This window comes from Pseudorasbora parva, chromosome 3, assembly GCF_024679245.1.
Source record: "Pseudorasbora parva isolate DD20220531a chromosome 3, ASM2467924v1, whole genome shotgun sequence".
Lineage (NCBI taxonomy): Eukaryota > Metazoa > Chordata > Actinopteri > Cypriniformes > Gobionidae > Pseudorasbora > Pseudorasbora parva.
This window is the reverse complement of record NC_090174.1, coordinates 3,440,850-3,461,587: the sequence shown is the minus strand read 5'-3', so window position 1 is coordinate 3,461,587 and position 20,738 is coordinate 3,440,850. Positions and strand designations below refer to the sequence as shown.

The window sequence follows — 20,738 nt, the reverse complement described above, 5'->3', positions numbered from 1 at the left end:
CACACAGAAAGCTGCGTGAAAGACGGAGCATCACTGTTTTCTCCAGAACGACTGTACAGCCAAATCTAATTTTGTTGCAATATTATCCTGTTTGACACTGTGAAGCTGCTTTGACACAATCGTCATTATAAAAGCGCTAAATAAATAAAGTTGATTGATTGATTGATTGATTGATTGATTGATTGATTGATTGATTGATTGATTGATTGACTGATTGATTGATAAACACAGTCGGTTATGTCTGTGAATGTAAATAAATCGCATGTGTATACTATATCTATGTATTAAAGGGACAGTAGCATAATATACAGTACCTACTGCTATATCTGCTGTTAATATGAATCAAACCACAAAAGACAAACAGAAAATCCCTCACTGCTCTCGACTGAATGACTTTAGCAGCTTTAATAAAAACACATTTATACTTTAATACTGCTGTTACATCAACATGGCCGACTGTGTAAAGCTCCCTGAGGGCAGGGTCCATGATAAGAGGGCGGAGTCTGTCAGCAGTCGTGGGTGGGGCCTAAGCACATGTGATGTCACATTGCATTGAAATTGTAAATGACTAATTATGAGACACTTCTTGTGATTTATTGTGTAGGAAAAAAGAGGACTAGGTGGATTTTTACTATTATAGGATGGTTGTGTACACACACTGCAGACACACATTTATGTTCAAACATCATGTAAAAGTTAATTTTGATTGACGTGTAAATGTGAAGTCAATAATACTACAATTTAAGAGCAAAACTGTTATATTGCAGTTCTCTGTTGGAACACAAAAGATATTTTGAAAGTCAATGGAGTCCAAACGGCATCATTGACTTTCATTGTAAGGAAAGAAAGAGATGGATGGGGGGAAAAAACTACTGACACATTTTTCAAAGTACTCAGAACAAAGAAAGTCAATGGTTTGGAATGACACAAGGGTGAGTAAATCATTTTCATTTTTTGGGGGATATATCCAGTTAAGTTGTAAGAAAAATATATCTTATAGAAAAATACGTCATCTCTTTAATAGAAGCAATAGTTTCTTGAGTTATGACCCAGATTTGTTATTCTCCATCAAAATTAATATGATTTCATATGTAACACACTTGAAGTTATTAATTCCTGTCTAAAGATGTCCACCTTCACGTTCTTTTTTCATTAAATGAGTAGGTTATGTAAATGTCTAAATACTGTATCTTACATCCTGTATGTAAAAAAAAATATATGTAAATGTCTATCTTAATATTACTGCCACCAGCTGCTCTTCCCCTTGTGTGACGGTTTCACTGTAGTTAATCAAATTACTCTCTTCTGCAGCACGCAATAGCATCCAAACCAACATGTTACAATCCGGCCTATGAAACAACTCTTAATTAAGGCTCAATGTACCAGTATCTTCATTGCAATTAACTGGACACACAAATACACTTACTGTGGTATTAAACATAGCAACATTTTTACACATTTTCTCAGTCATTCCACCCAAAATTATCATAACGCCTAACGCTAAAGTTCTGACAAGAGTCACACAGTTGAATTCAAAGGGAATAAAAAGCCAGGGGTTCCAATTTAACTAAAAAGAAACTGGAAATCTGAGAATTCCTACTGCTTCTTTTAACTATAAATGTTGGATGTTAAAGAAAAAGTGATTCTTCAGACCAGGCTACCATCTTCAATTGCTCCGTGGTCCAGTTCTGATGGTCAGGGGTCAGCATGGGCACCCTGACTGGTCAGCGGCTATGCCGCCCCATACGCAACAAACTGAGATGCTCTGTGTATTCTGACAGCTTTCTATCAGAACCAGCATTAACTTCTGGAGCAGTTTGAGCTCCCGTAGCTCGTCTGTTTGATCGGACCCCACGGGCCAGCCTTCGCTCCCCACGTGCATCAATGAGCCTTGGCCGCCCATGACCCTGTGGCCGGTTCTCCACTGTTCCTTCCTTGGAGCACTTTTGATGGATACTGACCACTGCAGACCGGGAACAGCCGAACAAGAGCTGCAGTTTTGGAGAAACATCACAATCTGGCCCTTTTCAAACTCGCTCAAATTACTAATCTTGGCCATTTTTCTTGATTCTAACACATCAACTTTGAGGAAAAAATGTTCACTTGCTGCCTAATATATCCCACTAACAGAGATGAAGAGATAATCAGTGTTATTTACTTCACTTGTCAGTGGTCATAATGTTATGCCTGATCAGTGTAAATACACACATATACATGTATATATTTAAGAAAAAATATATATTATATAATTATATAAATTAATATCTAATACAATTGATATACATATTTATAAAGTATACTTTTTTTTATTATACTGTATGCACAAATGAGTGTGTATTTATATTTACATCATAATCACACACCGTGCACACACATACATTATATAAACACAAACTTTTATTTTGGATTTAGTTAATCATGATTAATCGATTTGACAGCACTAGAATAATCTCATCTTTTGAGTTGTGTCCATCAAGTTGCAAATCTGATACTTGTGTGTAATGCAAATCACACATATTACGCTCTTTGTGTCTGCTATATAACAGGGGTGTATACATTCAGCTGCAGCTTGTCTTTTTCGATAGCATTGCCATCCCTCTCAACCTTTCTCAGAAAAACAAAAGAGCCGGCTGCTATAAGGCACGTCATCTCTGATGGATGGTCCTCATCTTTCCTGTCCCACACTGAATGCCTTCTAAAGGAAACGTTGAGGTCAGAAGGAGTCTCTGAGCCTCTTTTCTCAGATTGGCATGTCAACATATATTAGTCACTGTGGTCGTCCTGATGCAGATCTCAGAGGAGAAAGGCATGCTGGGAAAGGTGTGCAGTGGCTGTCAGTTGAAAGATCATCTACCCATGAAGGCCAGTCTCAGACGAAGAGATTTCACCATCACGCACACCACCATCAATGGACAATGCCTTGAAATGCACTGCTTTATTCAATGTGCTGATTTAATTTCCACTGAAACAGGAAGTCAGGGTGAAACATAGGGAGCAGTTCCTCCCCTTTTCTAAAATAGTCAATAGCGTTTAGTTTATATCATAGCTTGCCCAGAGCCGTTGAAAGCCACTAAAGTGAAACCTAAATAAATTTGTCCCAATGGAAAGCATATTAATACTGTCTGATAGTTCCCTCTCCCCTATATAGTGCACTGTCTGATCATTCCCTATCCCCTATATAGTGCACTGTCTGATCATTCCCTATCCCCTATATAGTGCACTGTCTGATCATTCCCTATCCCCTATATAGTGCACTGTCTGATCGTTCCCTATCCCCTATATAGTGCACTGTCTGATCGTTCTCTATCCCCTATATAGTGCACTGTCTGATCGTTCCCTGTCCCCTATATAGTGCTCTCTCTGATCGTTCCCTATCCCCTATATAGTGCACTGTCTGATAGTTCCCTATCCCCTATATAGTGCACTGTCTGATCGTTCCCTATCCCCTATATGATGCACTGTCTGATAGTTCCCTATCCCCTATATAGTGCACTGTCTGATCGTTCCCTATCCCCTATATAGTGCTCTCTCTGATCGTTCCCTATCCCCTATATAGTGCACTGTCTGATCGTTCCCTATCCCCTATATAGTGCACTGTCTAATCGTTCCCTATCCCCATATAGTGCTCTCTCTGATCGTTCCCTATCCCCTATATAGTGCACTGTCTGATCGTTCCCTATCCCCTATATAGTGTACTCACTGATCGTTCCCTATCCCCTATATAGTGCACTGTCTGATTGTTCCCTATCCCCTATATAGTGCACTGTCTGATCGTTCCCTATCCCCTGTATAGTGCTCTCTCTGATCGTTCCCTATCCCCTATATAGTGCACTGTCTGATCGTTCCCTATCCCCTATATAGTGCTCTCTCTGATCGTTCCCTATCCCCTATATAGTGCACTGTCTGATTGTTCCCTATCCCCTATATTGTGCACTGTCTGATCGTTCCCTATCCCCTATATAGTGCACTGTCTGATTGTTCCCTATCCCCTATATAGTGCACTCTCTGATCATTCCCTATCCCCTATATAGTGCACTATGTGCCCTTAACTATGAAGAAAACAGTAAATGTGTGATCAAGTGACCGATTTCCCCCGCAGCTTGAGCGTCTGTTTATAATGTAGTTGGCGGGGCTTCAGATTATACAGAGCATTTGATTGGTCAGAAAATCTGATGAGAAGCTGTAGCTCAGTGTCTCATCAAAGTCATTGATCCTTATTGGCAGAAGTGAAGTGAGAGACTGTAAGTTTAGCATGCTTATATTTTTTAAACTCTGTCAGTTTTGGAGTGGATTAGGACTATCTTATAGATAACAGTAAAGCCAACATATCCATACTAAAACACACAATTTGGGATTTCATGGCGAATTTTTATGAACATGTATACAGTTATATTAAATGCAATTGAACTTTAAAGTGTTTTTGACCCACTTAAAGAGTTAGTTCACCCAAAAATGAAAATTCTGTCATTAATTCCTCTTGCTCATGTCGTTCCAAACCCGTCAAACTTTCATTCATCTTCAGAACACAAATGAAGATATCTTTGATGAAATCCGAGGGCTCTCTGACCCTCCATAGACCAGTATTTAATGAACATTTTGAAGGTCCAGAAAGGAAGTAAAACATCATTAAAATACTCCATGTGACTCCAGTGGTTCAACTTTCATTTTATGAAGTGACAAGAATACTTTTGTGTAACTTTATTCAATCATTTTGCGCTGGTCTGTTTTTGAATTTTGAATGAATATCCAGCTCTCGTGGGGAAGACACATTGCACATTTGTTCCTTCATTTCACCAAGGATTCATTTGTTAACAAGATAATGGATTTGCAGACAGCATGAGATTACATGAATTAATGAAACAACACACTTGTGTGACTTTATTATTATTATTATTATTATTATTATTATTATTATTATACAAAATAATAACTGGCTTATAACTACATTTAGGATACATTTAGGATTTTAAAGTACTATTACTTGTTTATAAATCTCTCAATGAGCTAGGACCTCAATACAGATATGCTAATTAAATATAAACCCAACAGATCACTCAGATCAGCAAGATCAAGTCAGTTAGAAATACCAAGAGTTCACTCAAAGCAAGGAGAGTCTGCTTTTAGCTATTATGCAAGGCGCAGTTGGAACCAGCTTCCTGAACAGATCAGATGTGCTCCAACAGTCGCCACATTCAAATCCAGACTCAAAACACATCTGTTCAGCTGAGCATTTACTGAATGAGCTCTGAGCACTGTACGTGACTGATCGCACCCTATCGTATCTCTTTATTCTTTTTTTAAATAATTGCTTTAGTTTACCTTTGTTCTTATCTTTGGTTATTGTTATTTTATATGTTCATTTGAGTTAAATATGATGAGTGAAATCTGGGTTTGATGGCAATAGTAAGTTTGACAAAAAGGTTTGAGTATGTGTAAATCTGTGGAGGGTATGATGAGTGAGAATGGGTTTAACAAGAAGGTTCCTGAGTAAAAATCAGGGAATAGTGATCAAAATGGATGTTATAAACGTGTTTGAGAAATAAATGAAGGAGAGGTGTTCTAATAAAGATGGTACATGTATGTAGGCTGTAAACTGAAGAATGTTTTATTTTGATTTCAGACCTCATATTGTGTATCTGACCTCTTTAATTTTTTAAATTATTTTTACAACTGTTTTATTCATCATTGTTTTTAATTCATACACATGGTATTCTTTTATTTCTCATGCATATGTTACCACTATTTTAATTAATTTCTATGCAAAGCACTTTAAATTTCCATTAGGTGTGATAAACAAATAAACGTGATATTATTGCATTGTTACAGATCATTAGATATGGATCATATTGATTATGTATACGTGTGTAACTAAACATACATTAGCACGCTGTCACAGGCTGGAGAAGCCTTTATTTGAGCTGTTGTGCTACTATTCATGATCACTGGTTAGACTCAGACATGAAGCCTCTGGGCCAGAGCTTGCAAAGCCTAATGTCTAGGGGCTATGCGATTTTCAGACGGGCTACCAAGTATGTTGTTCACTTTCTCTTGACCTGATATTTGAAGGAAAAATTCAATCATAGAAGTTTTGATCATGCTGATTTGTCTGACTCTGCAGCTTGTGTGTACGCATGTGTTAGTTGATGCACGGTTTGTGGTTATATCCACCGATCCACCAAAAAAATAACATTCCAATTAATTGTGGGTGGATAAGAGATAAATCATTGTGTCATTGTGTTTGATAGAGACATTTTGCAAATAATTCCCGTTGCCGTTTCCCAAAACAATCCCTCACATGTACCTCTGGGGGAACTGGAGCTCATTAAATATGCAAAGCTAATCCAAACCTGGCCATGGGCGTTTACTTCCAAGTCTTCAGTGAAGTCCCATAAAACTGAGCGTGCAGGAGAGTGGCTCAAAACCAGAATAGAAAACAGTCCATTACTTATTCATTAGGATGTTTTGAATGTAAAAACCATGTGAATGCCATAAGTTCACCTCAGACAAGAGTAAAAAAAGCCAGTTCATGACACCTTTAAACTTGTATGCAGTATAACTTAAATGCAGTAAATATTATACACAGTAATTTGATATGGAGTAATACAACTTTATAATAACATTCACTGAGCTCATTATATTATGATTTCTAGGTAATATATTCAGATAAAGTATTTAGAAATATCATTAATCTAATATATTTTAATTTGGATTCACATTTTAATTTATAAACCACTTACAGTTCAAAACTTTGTATAATAGAGTTATATTATTTTCTAAAAATGATTACTATTGAAAGTGTTACCAAGGAAACTCATTGTTTGATGTTAAGTCAAACAAAACAACTATTTTCCTAATTTGCCAAAAAGCAAACATAATCAGAAATGATTTTCCATTCTGCAAAAATACTATTTGCCTGGATGTTGTTTGTTATATCATTACTGGCACTCTGCCGCTAATGACTAATTTCCACAAACTGTTTCCATGGATGCATATGGCCAAAGCTGCATGAATATCATTAATATGAGGCATAATGATGAGCATTATCATCATGAGTAAAACGTGATTGAAAGCATCTGTAGCCCTTCAGGCCACATCAGATCTGAGTCATGTCTCCTGCCATTGGATTTGTAGTCGGTAAAGAGCTGCATCTACATATCAAAGCATCTGCTGAAGTGATGTGGAGGACACAAACCCCTCAAGAGGAAATCAGCATGATGAGGGTCAAACAAAGGCCTGATAAAAACACACATACTACAACCACAAATTTGCTTAATCCTTAGTAATGCTTTATAACTTAAAAGGAATTTGGCAAAACATTCTTAAAATATACTAGCCTAGAAATCTAGACGCACCCTAGCGGCAGTAAATCTAATCAGCCGCGAGTATCATCTTGCAACTCTCAATACACTTCGGAGCTGTAAAAAAACAAACTCTAGTACGGCCAATCACATTGTGTATAGAGTTGGTGGGCGGGGCTTAACATAATGGGGGCCGAGTTGTGCTTGCTTACTACTAGTAGACACAGAAACTGGCGAACGGCGGTCTTTCAAATCAGCTTTGACCGTGACTCTGGAATACTAGGAGTTAAGCTTTTCTCTGAGAAAAGAACAAAGAACGGCACTGAAGTCATTCTTAAGAAGGGAAGATGTGTTCTGAGTTTTGCTGACCGGATACGGCGAATGTTTAATCTGTCAACGAGCTCCGCTTCACCTTCATTGCTCTGGTTGGTTGAAGCACAATCCTATTACGTGCAGAGGGAGTTTGATAGACAACCGTTTATCCCGCCCCTCGGATTGAGCTGTCAATGGTGATGCATGATGCATGAATGGTGAAACATCTTGATGTGGGTCTGGCTTGTCAGGCTAAGAATATACACTATTTTGCCAAAAGTATTGGGACAACCCTCCAACTCATTAAATTCAGGTGTTTAATCAGTTCATGGCCACAGGTGTATAAATCAAGCTCTAGGCCTGCAGACGCTTCTACACACATTAGTGAAAGAATGGGTCGCTCTCAGGAGCTCAGTGAACTCAAGCGTGGGGCCGCGATAGGTTGCCACCTGTGCAATAAGTCCATTGCTGACATTTCCTCACTACTAAATATTCCACACTTAACTGTTAGCGGGATTATAACAAAGTGGAATCAATTGTGAACAACAGCAACTCAGCCATGAAGTGATAAGTCACGTAAAATCACAGAGTGGGGTCAGCGCATGCTGAGGGTCACAGTGCGCAGAATTCACCAACCGGTCAAAAGTTCTAGCTCAAGAACAGCGTAGAGAGCTTCATGGAATGGGTTTCCAATGGCCAAACAGCTCATCCAAGCCTTACGTCACCAAGTGCAATGCAAAGTATGGGATGCAGTGGAGTAAAGCAGCCGCCACTGGACTCTAGTGCAGTGAGACGTGTTCTCTGGTGTGACACATCACACTTCTCCGTCTGGCAATCCCATGGACGAGTCTAGGAATGGTACCTGCCTGACTGCATTGTGCCAAAGGAGAAAAGTTTGATGGAGGGGGTTATGGTGTGGGGTGGTTTTTCAGGGGTTGGGCTTGGCCCCTTAGTTCCAGTGAAAGCATGTTCCAACGTGTGCACCAGTGCAGAAAGCATCAGTTTCATAAAGACATGGATGAGTGAGTTTGGTGTGGAGGAACTTGAGAGTCCTGACCTCAACCCGATAGATCACCTTTGGGATGAATTAGAGCGGAGATTGCGAGCCAACATCGGTGTCTGACCTCACAAATGCGCTTCTAAAAAAAAAGGTCAAAAATTCTAATAAACACACTCCTAAACCTTGTGGAAAGCCTTCTCAAAAGAGTTAAAGCTGTTATCTACGGTGGCCGAGAAGTGCAAAACAACATTACAAAGTGCGAAACACTTTTACGAAGCTCAAGACAATTTTACATTTAAGAAAACAAATGAACAAGACGCAAAACACTTTTACCAGTCCTAAAACAAATTTACAATTACCAATTCTTAACGGAAAGGGAATGTACCACATACCGGAAGTGACATGGTGAATAGAATACTGACCGCTGATTGGACAAGACATTTGTCAGTCATGACATACAGAAATTATACAGCTGTGACAGGAGAAAGTTGATTTGCATGTGCATGTGTAATATTAGAGCCGTCTATTTCACTGGGTAATTTAGTGCAATAATAGAGAAAGAAAAACGTCACTTTTACCCTTGTATGGTGTTCGGGTCTGTTGGACCCGTTTTCATATTTTATCAAAAGAAAAATTATATGATTAATTCTTTTTTCAAACTGAGACTCATTGGCCTTGGCTCATTTTCTGTGAGGAAAATATATCAGAGTATATTTTCAATGACCACACACTGTAATGTTTTGCACTTCCCGGCCACCGTAGTTATCGCTGCAAATAGTGGGCCAACTCCATATTAAACCCTATGGACTAAGAATGGGATGGCATTAAAGATCATGTGCATGTAAAGGCAGACATCAATTAATAATGTGTTTTTGATCAATTGATCAATAAAAATGTGCCAATTATATACTAAAGCCATTGTACATTATTAAAAAAAATTCAATAAATACAAATCTAAAAAAATATTTACTCAGAAAACTGCCACACAAAACCCAGTGAGCAAGCTTAATATGACAAAACAAACACAACGCTTTCATACAAATGTGTTGTTAAAAACAGAGATGTGTGAGACATGCGGCAAGGTGAGCTACGCCGTGTCCTCATTTAGTGTGTGCTTTTAAACAGAGGTGGGAGATTAAAATGAGCATGGTGAAATAAGCCTCTGGTCATCGCGCTCGGCTCACACATTCTTTTGTTGCCTCCAAAACACTACAGAAAATAAAGGAAGACCACAGCTTTCTGAAAATGTAATCCACGGCTGTCCTTCAGCATGTGGAGAAGATTGTGTTCTTGCTGAAAATATGTGCACTATTTTCCCTTCATCTTTGAGCTTTACCAAACCACTCAGTGCATGAAAGCACAGGCCTAGAAAATGTTAAAATGCAGCAGGCTTTGGTTTCAGCGACTTCCTGTACTAAATTATTTATTAACCCAGATAATTAACATTTAAATACAGGCAAACCAAAATGTAATCAGACACCTTCAACATTTCCTCACATTATCACCATTTATTCGCTATAGTTTAGAAAATGAAAATAAAATATGACAAGAACTCAGAGTTAAACTGTGTCAGAACAAATTCATCTTGATAATGTCAGATAACTTTGATAGAAAGGGATGTAATGGATTACAATCAACCAATCAGTTGTTAAATTTAAGAAAACAATCAGATAATACCAGTTCAGGTCGACCAATGACCAACCGCGCTTCATTCTGTTCAGTCTGTGGTGTCAAAGGTCGCATTAGCAGTTCAAGAAAAAACACTGAAGCAAAACATGGTCAGGTCAAAGTGTCGGAATCATTTTGGTCCCACAATTTTATACATTTTACTGGTAGTCCGCTGTTGAAGAATTGTTTGGGTATAATATGTCACAGTTTACTTTATTTTGCTCTCCTCACATACATAAATTAACAATAGTGTCCAGCACACACTAGTAAAACCAGCCTGGTCTCACCCTTAATACGTAGGTATTAATACGTTACTTTCAAAGAGACTAAACGTACGTCTTAGTACGTTTGGAGAAGTGCTAAAATGTAAAATATAGACGTATTTGCAACATTTAAACGTAGTATTATTACATTTTTACAGCTAAAAAACGTAAAATATTTACGAATCCATCATGAAATCTTTTTTTTTTTGAGAATACAAAACTTTATTCTGGTAAAAACATTTTTTTTCGTTTTGTTATATCATAAAGATATCTATATAATTTCCCTTTGACCATTTTATTGATTAATGTACGATCCCTTAACACTACCCAAAACCTAAACCTACCAATTTAATACAGAATATAAAGAAAATAAAAGGTAAAACGTTGGAAAATGACGATTTTGGTAACAATATAGCATTAAAAAAAATATTTTGAACGGCTAATCCTACACTTACCCCTAAACCTACCCATTAGCATTTATTAAAACAACGTACTGTTATAAATCAAAGCATAACAGACAGACCAGTGTACTCACAATAATTTATTTATTGCAAAAATGTCAAAAGCGGTACCAAAAGTAGTTCAAATGAAGATGTGTTGCAGTCGCAGTCCTCTCTGGTGGTATATAACGTTAATAGTTTTGTATGAGGTACAGAGCAGAATGTTAGCTATTAATCAATGAAAATATTAATCCGGCTTCTCTCCGTGAAGTTGCGCGTTTCCCATTTCAAATACAAATCGACTGAAACACGGCATGTCAAAAATCTGTGACGAAGCAGGCGAGAGCCAATGAGCGTTCGATGCCACTGCCGTAAATCATGTCGTAACGCTTCATGAGGGCGCGTTTTTTAAATTTGAATTTACGAGCGCGAGATTTGATGTTTACCGTCGCGCTACTGAGAGGAGATGAAGACTAATGGAGATGAAGATCACCGGGCTCAATTTTAGATTTGTTTCTCGCAAACATATGGATTCTAACGATTTGGATTACAGCAAACGAATAAAGTGTTGCGTTTTGTGAATTGATGTTGTGTTTTGGTGTTGTGATCGCCCGTTGCTGAATAGGAGAAAATGTCTTTTTATGTCTCACAGCAAACAACAAGCTAAATACTACAAAATGGTTGGCAAGAATGTTATTCATCTGACGGTTTTAAAATTCAGTCTTCTTTTAACATAGTCACCCGAAATGAGTTTGTAGTGATGTCACGAGAGCAAAATGTTATTTTATATTTCTGTTATTTTATATTAGGTTGATTAACTTAGTAAAATGCATTTAATAGACTGAAAACATGTATTGATGTGACTATTGGATATAAAATAAACAATATTAATGCCACGATTTATGGGAGCCGGTGGCTGCTTACACGTTAACGTCGATAATTTACCTTTTAGTGCTGTTAATAAGTCAGTATTGTACGTTTTATTGTGTGTGAAAACGTTAGTAAATGTACGTGTAGTAGAATCACACTTTACGTAAAAATACTCATGTATTTTCATGAGATCACGTTGGTAAAACATGATATCTGGTGTCTGAATAATCTTTGGTTTGACTGTACATCAAAGTGACACTAAAACCTAGACTGGGTAAACCCAGCCTGATCTGCCGGTGATTTGATTTTACCCTGTTGCTCAGTCTGGAAACCTGTACATATTTCTATCCTGCTTCTTTTACACATTTGTGGGAACCAATCACAGACTGGCTTATCCACCTGGCGCCCTGTTGGTGGGTTTAACATGATGACAGGTAGAGAAGCAATGGATTGATGACTGTTGATCACGCCTCTTGTGGTCTAAATTGGTTGAAGGACTATCCAATTGCATACAGAGTCATTTGAACTATGCCCGTTGATCACGCCTCTTGTGCAGTAGAACATACAGAGCAGACTCAACAGACTAACATTCAATCTCAAAAGATTGAATTTGGTCTGGTGATAGCCAGACAAACTAAAATCCTAATTTACTTTTTTTATTTTTTTATTTTTTTATGATTCAAATATGTTTAAACAGGCGATTAATCAAGCTAGTTGATACATGAAACAATAAGAACTAAAAATCACAGTCAGGGGTGTGTTTCCTGACAACGAAATAACTCGCTGCTAAACCACCACACGGTGCATCATTTTAGAAAGTAACTAGTAAGTCACAAACATGGTCGCACCATGGTTCAACAATATAGGGTTGTCGTTAATATAAAGTTCTGTCATGAAACTCTAGATGGCGCAGGCTGATATGTCCTTTAACTCTTGTAATCACATCATTCTTGTAGGGGACAGCTGATTGGTTCCTGCTGTATCAGTAGCCAATGAACACGCTGCTCAACCCTACTGGTCAGCATTTACTGTAGTAAAATTTAAACCTGCAATTCTGAGAAAAAAAAGCCAGCTCACAATTCTGACTTTATAACAATTGCAAGTTTATGTCACACAATTCTGAGAAGAAAAAACAAAAAACAACAACAACTCACAATTGCCAAATCACAACTGTGAGATAAACCCTTAAAAAAATTATTCCATGGCGGAAACAAAGTTCCATAAGCAATACGGTATGAGAGGCTGTGCTGTGTACCTTAGTGCTTTTATAAAACCACACACTACAAATATTAAAGCAAAAAACATGCATTAGTGAAACTTACATGAAGTAAAATCTCTAAAAGCCTTCATTCCGCTGGAAAAAAATAGTCCCTGACCGTGAACAGCATCCACTGATATATATATACGGTAAATGCTCTCTACAGATCAGTGACAGCACCAGCAGTCACATTATTATGTCATTAGATGGTGGCGAAGACTGTCTTTGTGAGTAAGTCACTCAAAGACATTTACATTGAACGTTTTTTGAACACAGACAAGATGCAACTGACAAATGCTTTGACTAGCTGTCAGGGAAACCCCTTAAGGATTATTAAAATGACAAGATATCGCAGCGGACATTCAAACTGATTGTTTATTATACAAGCATAGGACAGACCTGAAGGAAAATGCTGTATCTAAATGCACATCAATTCTCTCTCTCTCTCTCTCTCTCTCTCTCTCTCTCTCTCTCTCTCTCTCTCTCTCTCTCTCTCTCTCTCTCTCTCTCTCTCTCTCTCTCTCTCTCTCTCTCTCTCTCTCTCTCTCTCTGCCGATGGTCATCCGTTTTTGAGCATCAACAGACTTAGCTTTAGTCGGACGGCATCTGGGTTTTTAGTTTTGATGTTCAAAACATTAGTTCATTTTAATTAATTTTCTTTATTGATATAGTACATTTCATTCCACTACCGTTGCCCAGACTGCTTTCCAAACAGTAAAGAAAACACAAATAATGATAAAAACACAGAGAGATTCCAGGAACACACATAGAACACGTAATACACATGTGCATTATGTCAAGTTTACAAGTTTCAAAAATGTGCGTTTTGAAACCCGTTTGAATTTTCAGGCCCCCAAAACAGTTTTGTCAAGTAAATGAATGGCCAAAATGCATGTCAAGTTACATGTTTGTAAATGAAAATGGTAGCCCCCTTGTTTCATAGTTGTTTGTTATCCTTCCAACCTATTGTGTTACTTTAATTGACCTATTAGTTTAGTTCTTTGTCCGTAAGTGGTTGTTCTGTTTATGCTTCTTGAGCCCTCTCTAAGTTATTGTTAATTAAGTTTTACTGTTGCAAACTCGTCCTTGCTGCAACCATACTATGATAATCATAACAACCTTTACACATTATAGAGCACTATTATAATTGTTAGTAAAGGCCAGTGGGTGAGATCAGTTGTGTACAACAGCCAACCTGTCTTTCCACATGAAGCATCTGTCTTTATTTTTCAAACAGCGAAATGGTTTTCCTGGGGTTTGACAGTGGTAGTGTGGTGTTGGGATTAGCACTGACACACAACACTGATGAGTTAATAAAGATGGAGTGTTTCATGTTCATCAGAAGAACCGCTGGGCCGCAACACACATCCAACATAACTGAGAGTGACAGCTGCAAGTGCTCATGAAAGCAGCTGTGTAGGCTATACAATATTCCCTTTAAATGTAAGGCTTTCTGAGAAATGCGTTTGCCGAACAAAATCACTTTAGACCAAAAAAGGACTACAAAATATAACTGATGCTTCTTGAAGTCATCACATAATACGGCTATAGGCAGCAATTCTTCAGGAAAAAGCACCAAACCAACCAGCTCATGAACTTTGATTTTGAGCATAAAAGTGTTTGAAGGTCGAAATACTGGACCTATTGGCTCTTATGCAGGAATGGACCATGCATCCCATGAAGCATTTCGAATGATAATCTAATTAGATATTACGGTATAATATAAAACCCAATTGGAGAGTGTGCATGCACTGGTAACTCCAATATAAAGTAAGTAATTAAGTAATGATACTTTTATTCAGCAAGAATGCATTAAATGGATCAAAAGTGACAGTAAACCATTTATAATGTTACAAAAAGTTCCATCAAAGAATCCTGAAAGAAAAATATTCAGCTTGGATCACAGGAATAAATTACATTTTAAGATATATCAAAATAGAAAATTAATTGTAATACCATTTCACTCTTACTGTGTTTACTGCATTTTTTGAGCAAATAAACACAGCCTTGGCAAGTAGAAGACAATTCTTTTAAAAAACCTGAAAAACAAAAAACAAATATCTAACATTTGTATGTACAATAACTAGTGAGAACTGATTGTGAAAGTAAAAGTGCTTACTTTCTTGTTGCATACACTCTAAAAATGCTGGGTTAAAAACAACCCAAGTTGGGTTAAAAATGGACAAACCCAGAAATTGGGTTGTTTGAACCCTAGTAAATGGACCCATTCAAACAACCCAACATCTGTGTTTGTCCATTTTTAACCCAACTTGGGTTGTTTAACCCAGCATTTTATAGAGTGTATATTACATATGATATATGTTGTTCCAGAAGGGATATTGACTCGATTCATGTCATTCGCAATGCTTCATGGGAATCCATGGTGGCTGCTGAGGTGTTTTACCATGATTTCCATTTTTATGGTAACCAAGACTTGATGCAAACCGCTGTTGAATAAATGTGTGGCTTCTGCTAAACGGCATATAACAAACAAACCCATATTTCTGTCTCGTAACTTAAAAACCTACTTCTGTTTAGAGAAAATGCTCTTTCCTTCTAGAACCTGGCAGTTGCACTCAACAAGATAAAAATAAAGCGTGTGCTATAAAGAGATAAACTCACCTGAAGGTCATCTGAAAGACTTGTCCCAGGATCACCTGTTGGCTTTTATTATTGTACCCACGGAGCATCTCGCTGAAGAGTGTGTCGTTGAAGCGTGAGTCTTGTCTTGCACATTTGGGTCCTTCACAGTGATCGGCCAGAAGAAGACAAGAGCGGCCATCAGCTGCGAGCTTGTATTCCTGCACACATCTGCAACACACACACACACACACACACACACACACACACACACACACACACACACACACACACACACACACACACACACACACACAGCGTTGAGAGTTCATTCCACCAATAAATAACTATACTAAACAGAACATACACTCTAAAACATATTTGGTTATTTTTCTAACCAAATCCTGGGTTGGGTATTTTGGGGTCTTTTAAAAAAAAAAAGGTTCAGTGTTTGGGTAGTTTTTGTGTAACTCAGATACTGGGTCAGACGTAATAACCCAGTGTTTGGGTAGTTTTTGTGTTACTCAGATACTGGGTCAGACGTAACAACCCAGTGTTTGGGTAGTTTTTGTGTTACTCAGATACTGGGTCAGACGTAATAACCCAGTGTTTGGGTAGTATTTGTGTTACTCAGATACTGGGTCAGACGTAATAACCCAGTGTTTGGGTAGTATTTGTGTTACTCAGATACTGGGTCAGACGTAATAACCCAGTGTTTGGGTAATTTTGTGTAAAACAGATCCTGAGTCAGACGTAATAACCCAGTGTTTGTGTAGTTTTTGTGTAACTCAGATACTGGGTCAGACGTAATAACCCAGTGTTTGGGTAGTTTTTGTGTAACCCAGATCTTGGGTCAGACGTAATAACCCAGTGTTTGGGTAGTTTTGTGTAACTCAGATACTGGGTCAGACGTAATAACCCAGTGTTTGGGTAGTTTTGTGTAACCCAGATCTTGGGTCAGACGTAATAACCCAGTGTTTGGGTAGTTTTGTGTAACTCAGATACTGGGTCAGACGTAATAACCCAGTGTTTGGGTAGTTTTTGTGTAAAACAGATCCTGAGTCAGACGTGACAACCTAGTGTTTGTGCTTGGATCACTTTTGATCAAATGAATGCATCCTTGGCGAATAAAAGCATTAATTAAACCATTCTCCACATGAACGGATAGTATGTGCTTGGATTCATGTGCATGCACTTGTATCTTCTCACCCGCAGAACATGAGCACATTGTTGGAAGTCGGGTCATCGGGAAGAGGAACCAGCTGCTGAAGACACAACTGCTCACAGCCGCCGTTGAACCCGTCCGTACAGTCTGTGCCCAGAGAGTAGTCATAGCAACCCGAACCATCCTTCATGGGCCTCAGTCCTTCCGGGCACTACAAATGAATTGAGATGAGAGAGATGGACACAGAGATCAACATCTGCGTGCTGCTCTGAACTTTCTGTTACCAGGTAACAATACAAACTCTTGAGACAGCGGGTATTCCCAGTAGGGAGTTATTATGCGAGGAACAAAGCAGTTTCTCAGGAAGGAAGAGGTGGTAATGAGGGTTGTCAAGGCAGCACCATAGCATTCAGGAAAAGAACCACAGCCTCAGTAAGACACCCATTAAACACAACTGAACTGACCAGCCCACATATTCAGAGGCAAGAGAGACAAATTAGATCAGATTTTCTAAAGAAAATGTGCATGTGCAAAAGTGGAGGATGCTCTGTGTCACGGCGGGGCAGGAAAGCAAGAGGCGACGAGGATCTAGATTCAGAGAAGGCAACAAATGCGACAGCTTTGCAAACAAATGTAAAAACAATACTCGACCAGGAAGTGAGGAAACAGAGGGCGTTAAATACAGAGGTAAACGAGGAACTCAACAAGACACAGGTGATGATAATTCATTACTGTTGAATAGCCTTCCTCATTCCCTATTCCTCACATTACTCCACTAATGTAGTCCAGCGAGTGAATGAAAACGAGTGCTGCCGTTTCTGGAGGTTAGAGTTTAGGCTTGCTGTTTAATAATTATTTGAGATGTAGCAAACTGGTAGCTCCAGTAATGGAAATATTTATCCTAAACACATGGAGACTATGTATAAACCTTATAAAACAATATAACAGTCTCTAAAAAGTCTTAAAAGTGTCTAAAATGTTTAGACACATCCCTGTGTGCACTACCTATAGTGACCAAATATGACCAAACTCGGTCCTGGAGGGCCGCTGTCCTGCAGAGTCTAGCTCCAATCCTAATCAAACACACCTGAAACAGCTGATCAATGTCTTAGGTCTTATGCTGCGTCCCAATTCGCATACTTATACTACGTCCTAAAAGTATGTACTCTTTTTTTGAAGAAAAAGTATACTTTTGAGTGTGTAGCAGAAAAGTATGCAAGCTTCGGGACATACTACTTCGTCCTCTTTTACGGACTCTGTCACTTAGTTACGTGCATCACATTATCGTTTAAACTGACCTGTCAATCATCGTCAGATTCGTCACAGTTCAAATCCTCCACATTCAGTTTAATCTCCTGCCGTATCGGAGAGAAATGTAGCCGCTCGTTGATCTGCCATGTGTGGGTCTTTAATGCAGAGACTCTCCTCATGTGTTTGCAGTTTATATATAACGATGCTTTTAAAAGTGAATGGCCAAACGTGTCATTACAAAAGTTCACAATGCTGCTGCAGGTGAAATATAATGTGGTCAACACTGAATAAATATCTTTTTGTCAGGTTAAATATTGATAGTTGGTCACTCAAACCCCTTTATCTAAACTTCTCTACTTAACCGTCGGACTCGCTCATCTGTCATGTTTGTAGTTTTTTAAGCTTTTTATCCGCGTTTGTAGTTCTAATTGAATCCTTGTCCAACTCGCAATGGGTTGTGGGTAATATCAGCCGTTAGAGTGCCCATCGATTACCGGACCGGAAATAGTAAACCATCCGGGAATCTTTGGAATATTCTTTTCAACATACTACGATTTGGGACATACTAATTATATTTTCAAATACTATTTAGTATGGATAGTATGCGAATTGGGACGCAGGGCTAGTAAGACATTGATCAGCTGTTTCAGGTGTGTTTGATTGGGGTTGAAGCTAAACTCTGCAGGACGGCGGCCCTCCAGGACTGAGTCTGGGGACCCCTGGCCTATAGGCTCATATTAATACCACACCCTTTAAATAACAGAACTACTGCACATCCATTTGATGTGGCTCCAGTCCCTCCTTCAGTGTTTTTGTGTACTGTATAATTAGGCACGTTGAAAATTGTACGTTTCTGTATTTGAGGTATCATGCATGGTGCCCAAACTGTGTGGGATCATTAAAGCACTGCGTTGTAGATGACTGTGAGTGTGTCCTCTGGCTGTCACAGGGAAAGTTCCACTCATTTTCTGCTTTATTTAAATCCCAATGTTTAATCTTTTCTGGAGGGATCCCAAACTGAATTAATCTTCATTGAGAGAGTGTTTTTGGCACTGATGCACAGAAAGATAGTCAATGAATGAGATATTTGAAGAAGATGTCAGTCAACATTGGCCATAAGCACTCAACAAACTTCACATTCATTACATATTTACCTCGTATCTGTCCTGCGGGAGCTGGGAATGTGCTCAAAGATAACATATGATGGAGTCAATCTGATGACAAGGACAGGATTATACAGGCGTGCTGCTCTGAACTCTGCATTAATGGCTAAACGTTTTATATGAATATACTTACATATGTAGCAAGCACAAATACGATCCACTGAAATGCCAATTGTAGTCGGGCAGTGTTTCCTTTGTAATTTATTTTCTAGAAGTGCTTCAGACCAACATGAGTTGATAAAAAAAAACCATGAAAGGGAGGATGTGTAGTGCAGCTCCGGTGTAAAGCTGGTGAATCTCATGAATAAAATTACACCCCCGAATCACAAAAAAAAAAAAAAAAAAGGGGGACATAAATCAGTGAATAAAAATAAAAATTAGAAATATTGTACTATTAAGAAAACTATATAAAGGAAATTAAGTCTATGACCATTAAGATTTTTAAAACAGTTGTAAAGTTACTATTATTATTATTATTATTATTATTATTATTATTATTATTATTATTATTATTATTATTATTTTTAATAGTAGTAGTAGTAGTAGTAGTAGTAGTAGTAGTAGTTTATTTATTTATTTATTTATTTATTTATTTATTTATTTATTTATTTATTTATTTATTTATTTATTTATTTATTTATTTATCAAATTAAGCTTATTTTAAGTGTATATGGCATAGTATTTATTATATGAAATATTATTATTATTATTATTATTATTATTATTATTATTATTATTATTATTATTATTATTATTATTATTATTATATTTTAATATTACTTATGCCTTTATGGTTATTTATTATTTATGTTGCTAATCTACATAGCTGTACTATTATTATATTATATTATATTATATTATATTATATTATATTATATTATATTATATTATATTATATTATATTATATTATATTATATTATATTATATTATATTATATTATATTATATTATATTATATTATATTATCAGCAACAATGCCCTACAATAAATACTACTACTACTACACACACACACACACACACACACACACACACACACACACACACACACACACACACACACACACACACACACACACACACACACACACACACACACACACACACACACACACACACATACATACACACACACACAATTTACACTAGAGTGGTAAAAACTGGCAGCAACACACCAGGCGCTTTTCAAACAAAATGCAAACAGTTACAGGAATACAACTTCAGGTCCAAATGTGGGACAACAGAGAATCAGCTCTTTCATTCATGCAGTTCTTGACCAGTTCATCTGCTCCTCTGCAATGAAAACGAATCCAGGCATGCTTTATATGATCGTCACATCAGAAAAATTCATATTTGTAGAATTAGACCACAGTATGGCAAAGCCACTCCGAGGTCGGAACGACATATATTTCATTCTGCACACAGCCAGGGCCGGTCCCCGAGAGCCGGCAGAGACTGTGAACCGTAAGAC

General features: G+C 37.7%; 1 protein-coding gene across 1 annotated transcript in view; it reads right to left on the bottom strand.

The window, feature by feature from the left end:
• The window catches only part of LOC137070425 (astrotactin-2-like), a 620,747-nt gene that overhangs the window by 149,518 nt on the left and 450,491 nt on the right, over positions 1 to 20,738 (bottom strand). The window contains exons 12-13 of the mRNA XM_067437549.1: positions 16,899 to 17,065; positions 15,732 to 15,920 (exon numbers count right to left, since the gene is read on the bottom strand). Of these exons, the coding sequence (XP_067293650.1) occupies positions 15,732 to 15,920; positions 16,899 to 17,065 (356 nt within the window). The remainder of the gene's footprint in view (positions 1 to 15,731; positions 15,921 to 16,898; positions 17,066 to 20,738) is intronic.